This window comes from Topomyia yanbarensis, chromosome 2 (assembly GCF_030247195.1).
Source record: "Topomyia yanbarensis strain Yona2022 chromosome 2, ASM3024719v1, whole genome shotgun sequence".
In the NCBI taxonomy this organism is placed as follows: domain Eukaryota; kingdom Metazoa; phylum Arthropoda; class Insecta; order Diptera; family Culicidae; genus Topomyia; species Topomyia yanbarensis.
The window spans coordinates 468,262,319-468,282,547 of record NC_080671.1 but is presented as its reverse complement, the minus strand read 5'-3'; the positions used below and the strand labels follow the sequence as shown (position 1 = coordinate 468,282,547).

Below are 20,229 nucleotides of genomic sequence, written 5' to 3'. Positions count from 1 at the left end.
GAAGTTTCTCCAAGTATCAGGCGAAACGGATTCTACTTCTCCGTACTGCATTTTGCAATTACCTCAGGAGGGGCACACGGTGATAGGTCATGTAGCCTTACAGTGGCGGCGCGAGGTGTTTTGGCGCTCGGGGCCAAAAAATAAATTTGCCGCCCCTCTTACAATGAATTTTCAAAAGAGTTCAATAATTTCCTACCTTTTCATATGAAACAAATATGATAAAAATATTAGAAAGAGTCTACACAAAATGAACTTTTTCATATTTTATTGTCAATGTTTTGTCCTGGCAGTATAGTGTTACGCATACATTTCCTCGCAAAACATGTGGCTACGACTTCTTTCACATGTTCGCTCCGCGCTCATGTCCTTTAATTATGGCTATAATTGGAACCTAATTTTTGTTTGTTTGAGCAAAGAGAGACCATTCTTCATTTGGTTTTTAACTACTGGTATAATAAAATATTACATATTTTTAAAAAAACTGATCAAAGAATTGGACAATTCATTTCAAAATATTCGTGTGAGATATTGGCGATCAACCTTTTTTTAAATTCTCTAGCTGAACGTTCAGATAAACAATTTACCTTTAACCCTTATCAAACCCATTTTGTTTATGTTTATCAAGTTATAGCTGAGGCGAGACTAGTTTATAAAACTATTTTTTGAGACCATAAAATTTAATTTGCGCACTAGCATATATAAGTATTATTCGTAGAGCTGAAGTAATTGCAATTTGTCTGGCTAGATCCCGCTGGAGCAGTGGTGCCAATGACAGTTTATGTTAAGGGCATAACAGAAATTTTTGATATATTTATGACGACTCTAATTATTATTGAAAACTGATAAACTCTATCAATTTCGACTGTCTTCGACTACCTTTTCCATACAATTTGATAATTGCAAACATTGTAGGGGGATTGAGCATCGGATGGTAAATTTTGAGCAGCTTGTAGCACTGCGAAAGAGGAACCTATCTTAATTAAAACAGGTTTTTCATGCTCCTCGATCCCCACAGTTTTGATGAAAAATGGTTTTGGAGCCCTATATGCACCAGGGAAAAGAGGGACATGTATGGGTTAATGTATATTTTTTTAATTATTAACTTTTCATTCTCACAACGTTCACTTTCTTCATGCCTTTGGAGTATTACAAATAACACAGTGCTATAGTGATTTTGTACTTTTCAAGCGTCTTAGGTTGTAGATTTTATAAAATGCAACATAAAATAATGTATGAAAAATGCTGTATACCCTCAAAATCTTGGTTTATAGCCAAAAATTTTATTTTTCGGAGCCTTCGCCGCTAAAAGATTTTCTACGCGGTCATTTTCAACCGATATTCAATTTCTGTGTTCTGCAAAGAAAAAGAAAGGACCTTTCCAACGGTATGCTATGTCATGCCCCTTTGTTTAAAATACTCTGCGGTTTGGAACAACAATTTGTAAACAACCAATATTTTGCGATTTTTATATGTAAATTAGGAAAATTACTCAACAATTTTATTAAAAATTTAGAGAGATTTAATTTAATTTAGCATTGGCCTGCTAAGCCAAACCAAGTTTCGGTTCATTAATTCTTATCAGCTTAAATTATTCTGATCGCAGTAGGCCTACGCGCCAGTCACGGATATTTTTTCGTTCCCGTCAATTTTTTCAACAACAAAATTGAAACGTATTTTTTTCAATTTTCGTTTTATTCTTGTGTTTGCTTCAATTGTGTCAAGAAAAGATTGTGCAAAATTAGTCTTCCCGATTAACCATAGGGTAAGGTGGGGCAAATCCGACCGTTGGGTAAACCCGACCCCCCTCTGTTACCGAAAATCAGAAGCACTACGCGAACTAATATCAATGTTGTCGTGTAGAGCATCGAAAATAATCATAATGGTGGTATGACAGCATTTTATTAGTCTACATTAAGATGCTCATACGACAAAAAGAGTGTTTTTACAATTTTTGATTTGACTTTTGTGCATCATTGACTACAGGATATTTCTGATTCTTAAAGTGATTACATAATAAATGTAAGTGGATTTAAAATCTTTGATTTAAGTCCTACAAAGTGCATAGATGAATTTAGTTCAACCTTTTTCATATATTTTTTAATTGCATCGTAATCAAAAATGACGCGGTGGGGCAAATCCGACCTCAAAATATTGGGGTAAATCCGACCGCTTCTTTTCTAAGAAAATTTTTATTTATCAAATTGAAATATATTTTTATTGTTATTATTTATTATTTTTATGCAAAATGGTTCATAATAACAAACGAAAGACACAAAAACGTGATGATTATATTATTCGTCAAGCAATTACTCCGATGCAAATGGGAATATCATTACGTGCTACTGCTCGTGATTTTAGCATTCCAAGATTAATATTGAACTCCATATTCTTCATGTTACAATTCAATAACCCAACATTCATTTATCTATCACTGAAAAACCATAAAATTTGAGTAATATCCGCACTAAATCAACCAAAAACATAGGGGGTCGGGTTTACCCCACCATTTTTGAAAACAGCAAAAATGAACATTTTTGTAAAGCGCTTGTATCTCAAGATATTCCGAAGATCTAAATAAAATGCTATATACAGAAAGTTGCCCAGGAGTCTAACCTTTAATTTGGTATATAAAACGACTTGATCCGATGTAAAATGTGCATTTTACAGCCAAAACCGTTTACTAGGTCGGATTTGCCCCACCTTACCCTATCTAAAGAAATTTAATTTCAACGCGGATCATTCGGAAGACGTGACAGGTTGTCCCGTGGACGGCGGATTCTACACGTTTTACAAGTTCTTTGTGCGTGCAAAATAAAGTGATCTGTGGGGCGAATATGATTACTCGAATATCGAGTAAGCAGATTAGTGAAAATGTCAGCATCGGTATTGGTCTGTGGTTTGCAGTTAGACCAGTCACCCGGATCATCACCGATGCCTTCTTCGCCAACTTCACCTGAGATTTTTTATTGTTGCGGTATTCCATCTAAGCGGAATACTCGGAAAAAGTAGTATAACGATATTCTTGAAGCCTGCACCTGTTGCAGACCAGCCAAGTGAGTTTGGTGATATCAATCTAATTTATAATTAATTTTTATTATCTATTTAGTTGAATATTACATAAATCAATCCAAACCTATCCCATTTTCCTTCCCTACTAACCAATTCTAACATCCGTAATGCCTATGGAGATTGCGTGGGTTTCCCGCATCTTCTTAAGTAGGCTTAACTAAAATTTTCTTCCCTTTGGCGATCGTAAGGACATGGCCAGGTGTGCAGTGAACTATGCTTAAGTTCATGCAATCAAGTTGCTAATTTAGAAACGTTGTCATTTTTCAACAAATTGTGGTTGAAAATACCGCATAACTCTTTTAACAAATGAATATAACGTAGCATACCATTGGTAAGGTTATTTCTTCCTCGTTACAGAATACTCAAAAAATTTAAAGCCGGTTGAAAAAGGACTACGAAACTAATATTTTGGACTCGAAAAATAGTTCTTTTTTGCTATAAATCAAGATTTTGAGGGTATAGTAATTTGATCAAATGTGGCTTTGTATTGTATTTGACCTATCCTACAATCTTTACTAGATCACTTGAAAAGTACATTCTTTATTTTATTTTGTAACCCCGTACTAATACCAAGGTCGTCGAATGGAGTATACTTCCATGTGATCGCCAGCTTCTACCTCGTACCTCAGCTTTGTAAGTAATTATTTGTCACAACTTGAGTCCTATATATATTAGGGCACTGCAAATTTTTTTTTTGAATTCTCAAAGACCCCCTCTAATATTGTGACAAATGTCAAAGTAAACTCAGATGCCAAATTTTGCATCATTTGGACAATTCTAGACTCCCGCCCACTTCGCTTGAAATTTTTGAAATTGATACTATGGGAAAATATGGAGGAAAAATATAATAAATGCTATAACTTTTGAAGTAGCAATCAGAAAATTACAATTTATACTTCTTTTTAAAGGTAATAACAAAAGAGGTCATAACTACTAGAGGTCGCATGTCGCTGTTAACATTGAAAATTAAGTTTGACACATATTGCCCCGGGTATACACTTGACAAAGCAATGGGATACAATATGCTAGAGCGAGACCCCATGTTTCAGTCCGTGAATGCATGGAGACAGTAGCGCTTTGCTTCCTCTAGTAGTTATAATCTCTTATGAAATAAGTAGTAAATTTAGTATTTGAATGGAGATATTTCTGTATCTAGAAAAATAAGGGAAAGTGGGGTACTGGGTCACTTTGGCCCTAATACCCTATTTTGAATAATTTTTCTGCTTCGTGATGCAATTCATACATGTTTTGCAGTTTTTCTAATGTGAAAAATCTTAGAAATCGAACGGAACCTTCTTGACCTTTGTCCGAATACGAGAAGTTGGGGTTAAAGGGCCTTTTGTCATTCATATTAAATTTTATCATCTACTCGTGCATATATCTCTATTATTCTTCAATCAATTTTCATAAATTGTAACTTATTGAACGTAGAAAATTCTTAGGAATACAACAAAAATAAATTCGTTGGCGGTAAAATTCAGAAACATCAAATTTTTTGACATTAACTCTGCAAATCACATTTTCTTCATTAAATGTCCTAATACCTGAACTTCCCCTATTTTTCCAGGAACGAAACTTTTCTCATGTGATCCCTAAGTGTATTTTACACTAAAAGTAGTAAACGAAATAAAAATTTTGTTGTTAAATAGAGTGAATATGTGCGATTTTTTGATAAAAATGTGAAGTCGAGACTATATGTCAGATAATGTGATGTTTCTGAATTGTACTGAAAAACGAATCTATTTTTATTTTGTTCCTAATGATTTCCCACGTTCAACAAGGTACAATGTTTTTAAAATTGAGTGAAGAAGAATAGAGATATAGCATTACTGAGCAGAAAAAATATTCAAGATAGGGGATTTTGGGTCCAAAATGGCCCAGTACCCCACTTTCCCTTATTTTTTTTTAGAGATTCAAATACTAAGGTTATTTCCTTTAAAAAGAGGTATAAATTGTAATTTTCTGATTGCTACTTCAAAAGTTATAGCATTTAATATATTTTTCCTCCATATTTTCCCATAGCGCCAATTTCAAAAATTTCAAGCGAGGTGGGCGGGAGTCTAGAATTGTCCAAATGATGTGAAATTTGGCATCTGAGCTTACTTTGACATTTGTCGCAATGTGAGAGGTGGGGCCTTTGAGAATTCAAAAAAAAATTGCGATGCCCTAATATATATGCTCCCAATCGACCCCAGGTGAAAGGGCGGCCAAGATGTATCTGCCATAATTTCAAATTTACGTAAAAAATTAGAAATCGTCATAATTATCCTAGTGACCTAGTGACCGAACAATCCGGATAATCCAAAACATAATTGAATGTATTTTAGAGTTCCAGGTTACTTGATCTTGGATCGCCGGTTCCCAGCCTCCACAGACGCCAACCGCACGCACATCTTCCTCAATACACCGCCAGCGATTTCGGGGATTGCCCTGAGATTTCGGGGACGACCTCTTCTAGGTTCTCTACTGATCATAACTTTAGCTGGTTTCTCTTTTGTCATTCCGCGTTACAAGCACAGCTCACTGTAGTGTGTCATGCTTTATCAGACTTCCTATGCCAGCATGGTAGTATACTTGGTACCGGGGGTTCATGCGACTGTGCCATTCTCCATTTGGTACTGTGCTGCCGAGTGTTGAATGCAGAATTCTTCTCTCAAACAAACCGAGCACTAGATAGTCTGCTTCCTTCAACATCCATGCCTCATGGCCGTACAGAGCAACAGAGAGTATCAGCGATTTTAATAGATCAAATTTTGCGCGCATCCTTCGGCTGTGGGACTTTAGTTGACTACGTAAGCCACATTCGCAACAACAACATGCATTTTTCCTTCGCGTCCAACATCATATTTCCATTTCCACCTCGAACCCAACACGACTGCCACGTTCTCTACCAACTACCATGTATTTTGTCTTGTTAGAGTTTACAGCCCATTCGATTCTTTCACATTTCCTTTTAAAAGGCAACAATGCCTCCTCTACTGCTCTGCGATCAACGCCAATGATGTCGATGTCGATTGCGAAGCCAAGAAGAGCTTGTGATGATGGTTCCGTCCTTTTGCACATCAGATCTCCGTATCGCTTGGTTTTATCCCACCCAGCGTCATACAAATCAGCTTAATCAGTTTTGTCGGGAAAACTCGCTCACTCATTATCTGTCACAGTGCATTTCGTTTTACTGAGTCACATGCCGCCTTGAAATTCACAAACAGATGGCGAGTCCGCAAGTTGTATTCCCGGAATGTATCCAGAAATTGTCGCTGGGTAAACATTTGGTCCGTCATTGATCGTCCCTCTCGAAACCAGCTTTGATATTCGCCGACAAAGCGTTCAGCCAACAGACGCAGTCTCCTCAACAGAACACGAGAGACTATCTTGTAGGCGGCATTGAGTTATGCCGCGTAAGATATTATGTTCGAGTTTGATAGGACATATGAGGCCATTCAACCACGCAGATTATCCCGGTCTCGGAGTGGATTGCTTCTCACAGCACAGTCTCTTTTTAGACTTTTAGAAGTTCACTAGGAATTCCGCCCTTCCCAACGGCCTCGGCTCTCGGATACGCTTCCGTCTAGCAATCAGTGAACAGTGGTTTGTTTACCCATTGGTAATCGCCGGATACCTGAAAATATAAAGTATACTTTTTGATTTCGAGATATTTAAAAACAAAAAAAGTTCAATAATTTTGTAACAGTTGAGATTTGATAGTTTGCGTAGAACGATTTTTTTCCCTAAATATGATTCTCTATCACCACTCGAGAGATTCTTAACCATGAGCCACTCTGTATACGATAGAGTTCCCTGGTTCAATCCCAGTATTTACTGGGATTAAAGTCTGCATACTCCCACTACTTCAAATGCGTTCGAAAACTCATCTCAGTTGAATCTTTTGAGACTGAGCAATATGTATATAATTTTGGTCGATCGCATCCGTCCTGATCCCCTACTTTTTAAATAGTAAACAGGTGCCAAAATATTATAAACTCAAGCGTTCCACCCGCACTTGATTTTTATCGTGATTAATGAAACTTGAAGAATTACTAAAAAATGAAATAGAAATTTGTTTAGTAGGAAATGCCGCCTCCTGATTTTGCCGCTCGGGGCGATTGCCCCCTTCGCTCCCTCTTTGCGCCTCCACTGTAGCCATACATCTATATAATCATTTTCTACACACACGGGAATCTTAATTTCAACGTTATCACTTTCACCCACAAGATTTAAGTCGTTCTGCAATACGAATCGTACGGCTAGAGCAAGTGGCGGATCCAGGGGGAGGGTCCTGGGGGTTTCAGACTTCCCGAAAATTTTCAAATTGCTGAAAATCCTTTCAAACCAAATTTGACCGCCAATACTGATTTTAATTAAATGAGGTTTTACGTATTACGCATTGTAGAATGTTCATTTTAAAATCGAAATTTCGAATCCCTCCTTAACATTTTTCTGGATCCGTCCCTGGCTTAAGCTAACACCGAGCTAAAATAACTATTGAAATCCATAAGAATCACTTATGACTTCGCGCCACAAGTATCCCATATGAAAATCATTAGTTTGTCTTATGAAAAATGGGAAAAATGGCCGTCAAGTCACTTACGGATTCCATAAGGTATACTTATGAATTTCTTATTGTGTTCTTATAAGCTTCTTATGACTGTACTTATATTAATCATCGTGTTGAAATATGAATTTTAAAAGAGAATTTTTGTGAAGTTAATGAATGTGATATATGCACCTGATTTGAGAAATAAATAAGAAAATATTTTTTTAATCATTCCTCCACGACATGTATTTTCCTAAAATTCATTGAAAATAAATCAATACATACGCTTATATTCAAAGGGCCTGTAGTTAGAAAAAGATATCCTGGTGTCCGATGGTTCCACGTAGACTCGGAATTGGCCAATCACCTATAGTTAAAGCTTCAGTTGTTTCAGAAGATAAAAGACATGCTGAAAAGTAAATACAAAAAAATTACACAATGTTCATTAACCAAAAACATACTTACATTTATTTTTAACCCTATTAAAACTGAGCACCAGATTGAAACTAATTGCATCAATGTTGTCTTGAATTATGGCATTTTCACAATAATATTTTTATAATAATCTTAAAACATGTGTATGAATTCTATAAGTCAAACTTATGAAATTCATATACTACATATGTAATGCATAAGCATTTAATGAAATCAAAATTTTGCTGGTTCATAAGTAGTGACTTATGAAATTCTTAAGTACTTTTTCCTCGGTGAACGTATCGAAAGATATGCACTGCGCAGATAATGATACTGAAGGTAGGCGACTACCTTATACATAAGCTGCATTTTCACCTTCCAGAAGGTATTCGACACTAGAACTCGGTCGCTTTAAGGACATTATACAAGCGAGCCACAACACAACTCCTGCGCCACACACACCCCTCTCCTCTGCCTAACCATGTTTCTGACATGAGCAAATATAAAAATGCGTTTTTCAACACACTAACCTTGCCGGTGTGCAACGAAACTGCTACTTGGAGAAGCTTGAGAATTTTCCTATGCAATCAACCCGAATTTTTGACGAAATGCCATCTGTAGTTCTTATTTTGTGCGAAAATATCACCCCTCTTCACTTGGGGTTTCTTTTCGAAACACTCTTATTTTTCTTCTTCACATTTTTATTGAACTTTTTCAAATGCACTTTTATTACACACCACTGCAAAAAACACCCGCGAAACTTTAATGGTTTACTAACAAAGCTTCAAATTTTGTGCTACTGCGCAGATAACCGAAGGAAAATGTCCGAAAACTCTCATTTGTTCGTTTGAACTTTCGCTTCAAATTACATTTTTTCTCAACGTAAACAAGCGCGTCGGTGCCTAGCAACAAGCGGGCGTTCCTGGCTTCCACATATCTTCACCTTAAGCAAAAATTTAAAGTCAAAGACCGTTGTTTCCTTTGTTCTCGAGGCAATGCACACTAGATCGAGATGGTGCTAGTTATCGTTTACTTGGCTCGATTGTAGGTCTGACTACGGTAGAAGTAGAACGTGGACCAAAAGAAATGATATTCCAAACACTAAGGAATTTGGAGAACAAAGAAAAGTGAAAGATGCTTTCGATAAAAAAAAATAATCAAACTTTCTTGACATTCGTTTAGTTTAAATGGTTTATTCAACTTATATCAATCCCATGTTAAAAAAGCTATATACAAAGTAGGTACAGTTCCGAAGTAGAAAAATATACTAACCAGAAGTATTTAACCCTTGGATTTACGGTAGATTACCTATGCTTTACCATGGATAGAATCATCTGAAATATAGTCAATACCAAACCAAGTGTGACATCAAATTTTCATCATCCTTTCCACCAAAGAATCATATCAATTTGTTTAGATCTAGGAATCAGGTGAAGACTACGTATTAAGAAGACTGCTATTTATTTCCTTCCCCCCATACAAATTGAGAGCGACATCGCCTTTATCGAACGATGGATGCACGCTTAATGTAAAATAAGCTGTTGCTGTTTTCCTTTTCCAGCTTAGATAAACCAGCCGGAATCGTTTGTGTCAGTCTTCTTGGTATGCGCTCTTCGAATCAGGTTAGCGATCATGTCCCATAACTACATCGTAGTAGGCATGGAAAAGCTTTGTAGGTGAGCTCCATTAGAAGGTAATCCGGGGGGGGGGGGGGCAACATCCATGGGTTGCTACGATCAGTTCACTACTCTCATCCATTTAGGATAGAAAGGGGGTTACAATCGATTTTTTATTTTTATCAGGATCGTGTCTATCGGGAAAATCTTCCACCGCATGCTTCCTACCGTAAAAGCTCTATCGTAGCTGTAGTAGTTCCTCATGTTTCCTAATCGATGGTGTAAAGCTCTCGTTGTCGGCAATTATGTATGAGAAAACAGTAAACCATTCACCGCTGAATGTTTCGCGAGCGTTTGATAATCCTACTAATCACAATACTTTTTTTTGTATATTTCATTTATTAACAATCTCCCGAAATCAACCCCGTCCCTCTCCCATCGCCATCCGTGAAAACCCTTTCCCCCGACGATTCGCAGAAAGTGAACCTGGTAGTCACCGTGGTGGATTACGATCGCATCGGTACGTCGGAACCAATCGGTAAGGTCGTCCTGGGTTACAACGCGAGCGGAACCGAGCTGCGTCACTGGTCCGACATGCTGGCATCGCCGAGGCGTCCAATCGCACAATGGCACACGCTGAAGGACCCCGAGGACGATAAGAAGGACTAAGGCGAACCGATCCCAGCAGGCGGGGCTGAACGTTAATCGAAAGTTTGGCGAGAGAAGAAGTAAAAAAAACACAAACACACACGAGAGACTAGAGACAGATTAAGTGAACCAAAAGGAATCATAGTGAACGCATTACTAAGCAAAAAAAATAGGAAAAACACTCTGAACGGAAAGAATGGTGAATAGGATAAAAGTTGAGCGAAAAGTAGAGCTACAAGCGATTGAAAACCGTTCGATCCGATTCAGATGTAACGAAGCTCTATCAGGTTTATGTAAAAATTAAAAAAAAGTTAATGTTTGTTTCGTTTTTCCTAAAAAGTATTTTTAGAATGTGGTGGTAAATTACAAACAAAACAATGGCCGATCGAAGGTTTGTATTAGTAAAGCATAAAAAGAATAAAAACAGTTATTGGACTGAATTGCCGAAGCTTGTAAACGATTGTTATTGTTTTCGAAATCTTGCTGGAAGGCGACATTGATAAGTTCCAGACACATCTCGTTAGATTTTTGGCAGAAGCTCAGTTTTCTTATGCATAGCATATTGGGTAGGACATCGGATCGTAGTACATTAAAAAACATAAGCAAAGCATTCAGTCTGATAAACAAAAAGTGCGCCTATTGTGCATCTTTTCTAGTTATTGCATATCTCTTAAAAACCGATGCTTCAGCACGTGACTAGTGTGGGACTGAGGCGTTCCTTCGTTGCGACTAGTAGGCGATGATTTTAGGATCATTTCAAGCGCTCCTGTCCCTCACGAAGTAGCGGCGAATTTCACTAACTCACGGGGTAAATCTGAAGATGATATAAATAGATAGCTCTGTAACGCGACAAGATTTAAAATTGTAGAACCGTTGAAGTGAAAATTAAAAAAAAATAAACAGAAACAAAATACGTCAAACAAACAATAACACATGGTCCCACTTTGATGTTGTAGAAAAGAAGCACAATAATAGCCTAAATTATGCTACGAAAAAGACAGTCGCACCGACACTTGTGAATAGGTAAACCAAAGATGAAAAACAGTGGGCAAAATAACGAAATAATAAATGTATGTTAGAACATTTTAAGTAGACAAGGATGGCTTTCGTGTTTGGTTTCGAGCGGTAAAAAATACAAACCATATATCAGTAGAAGAAAAAAAAGAAGACACGCGGTTGCTTCGTTCGCAAGAAGTCCTAGTAGGCGTGCGCGATTGACGAGTGACTGTAAACTAATGCTGAAATAGAAAAAACACAAAAGGCTTGACAGTTTGCATATTGCCTTGACTGTTTAGTACATTTGTGTGAGATTTTCTTATTCCGGACAGTACATTTGGAATGAAATTCATTGTTTTTCGACGTTCCATTTTTTGTACATTCGCGTAATGGTTTTTAATGTTATTATCCTGATTCAAGAGAAGCCTTCGCAGATTCAATCAATTCGAACAAAACTGGACCATTCAACCTGTTGGATTCTGCTTTCTAGGTGACAAAATGTGAAATCAGCAAACCGATGAAAAAACACAGCAACTTTTAAAACACCTCACCGAACGAACAAAATAAGGCTTAGGATAAATGTTTACAATCAGGCTTTAGGTTACTCATCACGATAGATGCATTCCACAACCAATACACGAACAGACACACCTGCATACATACATACACAACAGAAAAGACACTATTATCAAGGTATTTATTCCGTCGGAAGTAAATAGGTTCACCAATTCCTTAGATTACAGTTAATGAGTTCGAGGAAATATTATGAAAGCTGTACTTCTTGTTGAAACAAAAAAAAAATATAAAAAGTTATAAAAAAGCTATTTACTGTTAAATAAGATGATCTATCTATTGAATTATATATACATATTATCAAGTTGATCAAATTTGAATACGAATATTCTCATAAAAATACAGTATTTGTACACTCAGCTATATCAGTTCAAACATTCTAATGACATTAGCAGCGATAAACTCTGTAAAATCTGAACAACAGAACAAGAAATCTTTGTATCTATAGTCCAGTTCAGAACTTAAAAAATACAAAAGCTACCAAGCGTTGACTTGGTTCTACATAGGAATTTTTTCCAGTGTATTACTTGGTATAAGTCAACGCTCGGATTGCCTTTTCATCCTAAACGTGTTCTTTTCCAAAAAAAAAAAAACGAAAGAATAGTTGCGATTTACTAGAGATTCACCTAATATCATAACTACTAGATATGTACTTTCGGTGATTTCAACTCAAGACTAAAACACCTTTTCAATGTGCAAGCCTTTTTAATTTGTACTTTTTCACGCTTACACATCTAGAAAAAGAAAACTATCCCGTCTAGTAGGAAGACCCGACAATCCAGCAATTAGATACATAATCAACAATTCTTGGATAGTTGGAGTTTTCTGATTAGGCTACCGACCGACGAGACCTTACTTCCGTTATCCAATGTTAGTTTCGGTAGGATTTTAAGCTGACCTAAACGTGATTCCTTGTGTAAATATTTAAAAACAAGTTTGGGTCTTTCCAGGTATTTATTTTTGTTTGTTTATTTTTCGTTTGGAGTAGACGAGCAGACGAACCGTCACTCGGGAGAATAGTAGGATGGATATAACAGACACCTCTTCTTTAACGATCCAAAATGCACCTCATAGCACAGCGTTAGAGCGAATTGTGTTACCATAGCGACTACAGTGACTACTAGGCAAAACTAAAGTGTACACATACGACAATTCTCCGTAGAAATAATTGATGATACTTGAGCTGTTTTTAAATGGCATGCTTTAGCGTGACTTTCACTCTCCCCATAGAACTAAAACCGTAGGCTAAGTTACTCTTCCATTCCACACAATGAACAGGAACTGTGAAGGAAGGGAACTTATACACGAAATACAAACAATCGTTAGAAATTACGAGGACTGAGGCAGAGAGGTTTTAAAAAGAATAATTCGTAACCAAAAAAAAAACGAACGAACGAAAACAGAGTATGCTTTAGAAGAAAACTAATTATTTGAAGCTGGAGCAGCGTTGAAGTATTCAAGAGGACGTTTTAGTTGCGAGGGACATACCGCAGAGGTTGACAACTGAACTAGCAGACGTGGGACAAAACTGACAGACGGACATTTTAAAATGGTCGAATTTCAGCAAAAAAAAAATTATGCTTACATGCGTAAACCTGAAGAAACTTGATTGTAATTTATAAATATTGAAATGAAAAAAAAGCAGTTAAAGTTAAATTGAAGTATAAGTAAAACCAAATATAACAATAATTAGACATATACAAAGGAAAATGAACTTTAACCATCAAACAAGTAAAAATATTGTGAAATAATAAGAATATGTATATTTAAGGTATTGTAAATCAAAACCAAAAATAATAATAAAGTATTATAATAATAAAAACCACGTGAAAATGATATATACCAACCTGGGATGGTGCGTTTTTATTTAAATTTTTGTTGCCTCATGCGAGTCTGTCAACTTACATTCTGACAAATTTTGATATTTATGAATAACCACGTTAGTGGGAGTCGGGTCTCCTTTCTGGAAACCAGTATAGCATGGTAAAAATGTATCACAAATACCGGTGCAGCAGTGTTGAAGAAAGCTTACGCAGATATCGTTAAGAAGCTGAATCTTTCATCCTCTCTTCCTGAACCCTGCGAGGATGATTCCTGAATCCTTCAATGGATCTTTCTAACTACTTCAAGAATTCTTTCCTTCCTAAATAATTGAAAGATTCTTCCAGAATCTCAAAGATAACTAGGATTTCTGCTAAGATACTAGGAGGTTATATTTGATGACATTCTCTGAATCCATTGCAAATTCTTCCTGAATAATTAAAAAAAAAATCGGATGAGAATCTTACATTCAGTCTGAATATTTAATTATTCTATGAATCTTTCTGAATACTTTAAAGACTTAAAAGACGTTTCAGATAGTCTTGTTCTTGAGTTCATTAGAGAGTTGTAATGAATACTTCTGTTACAAAATCTAGCATGTTTGATTCATTCAAGCAATTTTCCTTCGAAGATACTCTCTGAATCCGTCGAAAATTCTTCTTGAATTCTTTTAAACATTGTCAAGTAAGAATTCTTCCAATTTACTTCAATTTTTTCCATCGAGGATGCATCCAGAATCTATTGGTAAATCTTTCGAAATATTATGCTGATTTTTTTACATCTTTCGAATTCCCGAATTCTTCCATGAGGCTTCTTGTATCCATTCAAAAATTCTTGTTTAATGAATTATGAAGTTACCTTGAAATCTGTGGGAAGGGTTCTGGTAGGATTCAGAAATCACCCTCGAGGGTTCAGAAGATTTCTAAAGCATCCTCGAAGGATTCAGGGAAAAGAATGTGAACGTCAAAATGATTTTCAGATAATCATTTCCCCTGACATAAACATTTCTGAAATTCGTTTGAATTTTAATGTAAATTATGGTATTTGATGAATCTAAAATAACAGCCCAATCAGATCAGTTTTTGCATCCATTTATTTTAATTGCTCTACTGAGATTCCTGGTCAGCATCCTGATCGAATAGAGAATTCATTCATGAGGTGCGAACAGTAAGATGTGAACCAATCTGCAATGCTTCTCGCAAACGAAGATATTATGCTGTACAATATCACCCTTACCAAGGATTCGATCGTCAATATCAAGCTTTCGCCTTTTGATTTTGTCTGATTTTTTTTTTTGGAAGTCGTTCAACTCCGTCTTGTCAACGAGCCTTTTCGAGCCATACTTCTTGTGCTAATGATAACAGTTCAGCTCAGGCCCGTACGCACGGGGGAGGGGGGATTCAACCCCCCCCCCCATGATCGTTTTGAAAACTTTGCGAGGGTGACTGAAAAGAGATGTATGTCAAGTTGGACGGCTTCTCTGAAGGATCGGTTAACGTTTCGACAAGCTTCGATATTGGCAAAAGTAGTGAGTAGACAGCAGATGTCGGTCAGCGGGCTAGCAACGACAGTTATGGAGGAAAAATACGAAGTTGGAGAAAATCAGGATAACGTTGTCTAGAGAAATTTTACCGCCGATGATTATTCCGTTAGAGTGGCAGCGAAATGGATCGCGAAAATGGACATCGGTATAGGGTGAAATACTGCCGCCAAGAAGTTCTCAGCACCAGCTAGCAGATAAATAGGAACGACTAGCACCAAGAAGGATAAGAAACCCGGCGAAGGTGGTTGTAAACAGATGTAAATCCTTATGGTCGACACCCCCGGATCGGTTCATGTACCAACAGGGTGCGATATTTGCAGCAGACCTGAGCAGGTGAGATATGTATCGCGAAGTAAAAGTAAGGAAAAGTAGCTAGGGGCCGTACACAAATGACGTAGCTTTTTTCAGCGATTTTTGACCCCTTCCTCCCCCCTCGTAGCATTTGGTCACAAAATTCTAACCTCCCCCTCGTAAATAACGTAGCATTTACCTACCCCCTCCCCTTCGTCCCATGCAAAGTGGCCATGGGATGAAAAAAAATTACATATGTTTTTCAATTATTTTAAATACATGTCCTTTCAAAATGTTTGACGACTTTTATCAACATTTTCATTATAACGGCAAATTGCGTGCAAAATAAGCTCATTACAAGACAAATATAGTGTTTATAGTTTTGTTTTGAATTTTATATGTCAAGGGTAGCATGAAGAGAAATTCTCTCAGTTCACAATCCTGCAGCTGCCAAAGATTTTAAGAAGCATACGTTCATCTGTATTACTAAATTTTGTTTGGTTGAAGCCGAAGTGAAAATTCAATTCAGCTTCCAAACTAAGTCTACTAACTAGCAACATTAGCTAACTAATGTAGCAAGTTAAATCCGCATACAAAATCTTTTCTTATTTTCGCGAATTTGTAATTCCGCGAATCGTAAAATTTACCTCATGAAAAACCGCATCAAAAGTAACTTGTTTGAACACTTTAACAAAAGCACTGTTTTGAGCGACTTAGTGGAATGTTATATTAAACACTTTAACCGTTAAATTTATTTCTCTTGGGAATGGAGGATCATTAAATTGTTTTCTCTAAACAATGGGTTTTAAACTTAATCCTACGTCGCACAACTTCTGACCCTACCCTCCCCCTCGTCACACTTCGTCACAAATTTGGTATACCCCCAAAATGCAACGTCATTTATGCATGGTCCCCTATGGATAAAAACATGACGATTAATACAAAACAAAATAAGCAAGAACACAATCCTTACTAAAGCAGTACTTAACGTTTGCCCCGGATGGATGAGGATTATGGGATACAGGAGATTTAAGTTTAGTCGGTTGGCTTAACAACTACTACAAACCAAACCGAATCCACCACGAGCCAGCAGGCAACGCACAGTGGTCGGAAATGCCAAAAACGTCACTAGAGGCCAAACCATTGAATATATTCATAGGGTATCTTTGGAGGAATTGTTCGTAAGAATATTCCCCACAATCTGATAAAAATTAAATTGAGACATGGCTTACTATGATTGAACTAGAAAAACTAACTTTTTATACTGACGAGGTAGAAAGTTAGTTGTACCTTCGAAAAAGTTTTAGGAATGCTCATAATGAAGAATTTTGTTGAACAACTTGAGCTTGTAGGACTTAATGTTATCGATTTATAAAGCGTTTTCTAAGGCAAACCCCTCAAATTTAGCTTAATATAGCTTTTTTTGCTGCGACTTTTCTTGCAAACGATGTTCCAGACAAATGTTGAGGTATTAAAACCCCATAATTATTGTTGAAGACTGCATGTAAAAATATTGTTGAACACTGCATATAAAATTTTTACCTGAAATCGGCGGCGCGGCGCGCACCTCTTATAAAAATACTAATTCGTTTTAGAGTTATTGAAGAATTTTAATTTTTTGTACACTAAGTTCAACTACGTATAAGAGAGAAAGGTGCAAACCAAAATGGACCAGAAGTCATTATTTTCAATGTCCGGACTACGCATAATAAAGGTAAGAAGGTTTTAAGCTCATTTTGTAATTTTTTTACTTGGGTATTTTTACTTACAGTCTTCAACAATATTATGTGGTTTAAATGCCTCCACATTTGTCTGGAGCACGGTTTGTACGAAAAGTCACAGTGGAAAAAGTTATATTAAAAAAACTAAATTTGAGGGTGTTGCCATAGAAAACGCTTAACAAATCGATAAAATTAAATCCTACAAGTTCAACTAGTTCAACAAAATTCTTTTTTTTTCAATTCGTTTATTTGATAAGGCAGGTTTGCGTTAGCTTAAAGGTGCCAATTTTGTTTTGTTTTACATTTTAAATTACTTAAAACTAGGGGATTACATATTGATTTTTGGAATTAAACTAAGGCGCATTTATAGCTATACATATACACAAGGGGGTAATATAATTTTCGTAAGATTAGGGGGTCATTTAGTTTTTATGGCAATATGGTTTGACATTTTTAGCAATGAGATTATTGGAGCAAATAATGTTTAACTAAGGGAGAAAATTTTTACGACTATCTTAAAAGTAGAAATAATTAGAGGGCGTGATTAAATTTTGTAAAGATTCGGAGACATTAATTAGAGTTATTTTATGTGGTAGTAGAGTTGGGCATTTTCAACGAGATCATATAATATAATAGTTAAAACTAGAAAAGGCAAGAAGAGCTAAATGCTTCATGAAGATATTTGGGGGGGGGGGGGGAAGGGGTGTTACTTCTGTGTATAAGAGTCAGGGGAAGTAGGGTGGACAAACATGGCAGGGGGAGAACATTATTTCAGTTTCAGACTTCGGGAGATCAACGGATGGATTACATAATCAGGGTGGCCTTCATCAGGAAGAATCATGTACTGGGACACCGGGTGGTCGTTCTCAAGATGGCAAGGGTTTCTCCAGACGATTTCGTAGTACGGCTCAGATGTTGATCGGCTACATTTCGAGTTGTACGTGTGATGTTCGTGCTTTAGGTCCCGTGTTTGTTGGCTCATTCGACAGGGATGTTTTGTATCGCCTTGGAGTCGCATCAAACCATCGTGGGTGTATGGTACAGGTGGAAGAGAGCGCTTCTGAGAATGATAAGGAAAAAGGGGCAGTTGAAGTTGGATATTGATGGTTTTTATGAAGGTGTATATAAGGGACATATAGAGGACATCGCGGCTTGCCAACACATCTCGAACCGGGACGTTGGGTGGTCTTCCTCGGGCCCGGAGGGTGTCCATAAGCCGAGACCTGGCGGAACTGTACTCGGTGCACGCCCAGACTATGTGCTCTATATCGTGATAACCGTCGCCACAAGCGCAGATACCACTCTCCACGAGCCCAATACGTCGGAGATGTGCATCCAGCGTGTAATGGTTCGCCATGAGTCGGGACATCACACGAATGAAGTCACGACCCACATCCATCCCCTTGAACCAAGGTTTCCCCGATACCTTAGGGACTATCGAATGTAGCCACCTTCCTAGCTCCCCATTGCTCCACGAGGTTTGCCAACTTTCGAGGGTTCTCTGATGAGTAATACTGAAAAATTCGTGGAAGCAAATTGGTCTTTCAAAAACGTCACCTTCAATGGCACCCACCTTAGCTAAGGAGTCCGCCTTCTCATTGCCCGGAATGGAGCAATGAGAAGGGACCCACACCAAGGTAATCTGGAAAGATTTGTCAGATAAAGCACTCAGTAGCTCCCGTATTTTCCCCAAAAAATACGAGGAATGCTTTCCATGTTTCATCGAGCGAATAGCGTCAATAGAACTCAGACTATCCGAGACGATGAAGTAATGGTCTGCGGGTAATGTGTCAATGACTCCAAGGGTATACTGAATAGCAGCTAGTTCTGCGGCGTAAACTGAAGCAGGGTCACTGAGTTTGTAGGAGGCGGTGAACTTTTGATTGAAAATACCGAAGCCAGTGGACCCTTCGAGGTTTGATCCGTCAGTATAAAACATCTTAGAACAGTCGACTTCTCGGAATTTACTATAAAAAATATTTGGAACCACTTGTGGGCGTATGTGGTCCGGAATTCCACTAATCTCATCTTTCATGGATGTGTCGAAGAAAACAGTAGATTCAGAAGTATTTATGAAATGCACACGGTTGGGATTGTAAGAAGAAGGATTAATATTTTGCGCCATGTAGTCAAAGTACAGGGACATAAAACGGGTCTGAGAATTGAGCTCAACAAGCCTTTCGAAATTTTCAATCACCAACGGGTTCAAGATATCGCATCGAATGAGCAATCGATATGAGAGTTCCCAAAATCGATTTTTCAACGGGAGAACGCCCGACAGGACTTCGAGACTCATCGTATGGGTCGACTGCATGCACCCTAAGGCGATACGCAAACAACGATACTGAATTCTTTCGAGTTTGATGAAATGTATGTTCGCGGCGGATCGAAAGCAGAAGCATCCGTATTCCAGTACCGACAGTATCGTTGTTTGATACAACCTAATTAGGTCTCCTGGGTGGGCACCCCACCACGTTCCGGTTATTGTACGAAGAAAGTTGATCCTTTGTTGGCATTTCTGTTTCAGATACCTAATGTGACATCCCCAGGTACCTTTAGAGTCGAACCAGACCCCTAGATATTTTACTGTGAAGACCTGAGCTATAGTTTGACCCATAAATAGAAGCTGTAGTTGTGCTGGTTCACGCTTCCTAGAAAATACAACTAGCTCAGTTTTCTCCGTGGAGAATTCGATACCCAGCTTAATAGCCCATGCAGACAAATTGTCCAAGGTATTCTGTAATGGTCCTTGTAGATCGACAGCTTTGGGTCCCGTAACAGACACCACGCCATCGTCTGCAAGTTGTCTTAACGTGCAGGAATTGTCAAGACATTCATCAATGTCGTTGACGTAGAAATTGTATAACAGGGGGCTTAGACATCAGCCCTGGGGAAGGCCCATGTAGCTAAATCGTGATGTCGATAAGTCACCATGCGAAAAATGCATGTGCTTTTCCGACAACAGGTTTAGCAAAAAGTTATTTAAAATTGGTGAAAGACCAT

At 37.6% G+C, this 20,229-nt stretch overlaps 1 protein-coding gene across 4 annotated transcripts in view; it reads left to right on the top strand.

The window, feature by feature from the left end:
- The window catches only part of LOC131686172 (synaptotagmin 1), a 97,207-nt gene extending 83,990 nt beyond the window's left edge, over window positions 1-13,217 (top strand). For all 4 annotated transcript variants that reach the window (XM_058970383.1, XM_058970381.1, XM_058970382.1 and 1 more), the window contains exon 9: window positions 10,111-13,217. In XM_058970383.1, the coding sequence (XP_058826366.1) occupies window positions 10,111-10,302 (192 nt within the window). In that variant the 3' untranslated portion in view covers window positions 10,303-13,217. The remainder of the gene's footprint in view (window positions 1-10,110) is intronic.
- The last annotated feature ends 7,012 nt before the right edge of the window (window positions 13,218-20,229 follow it).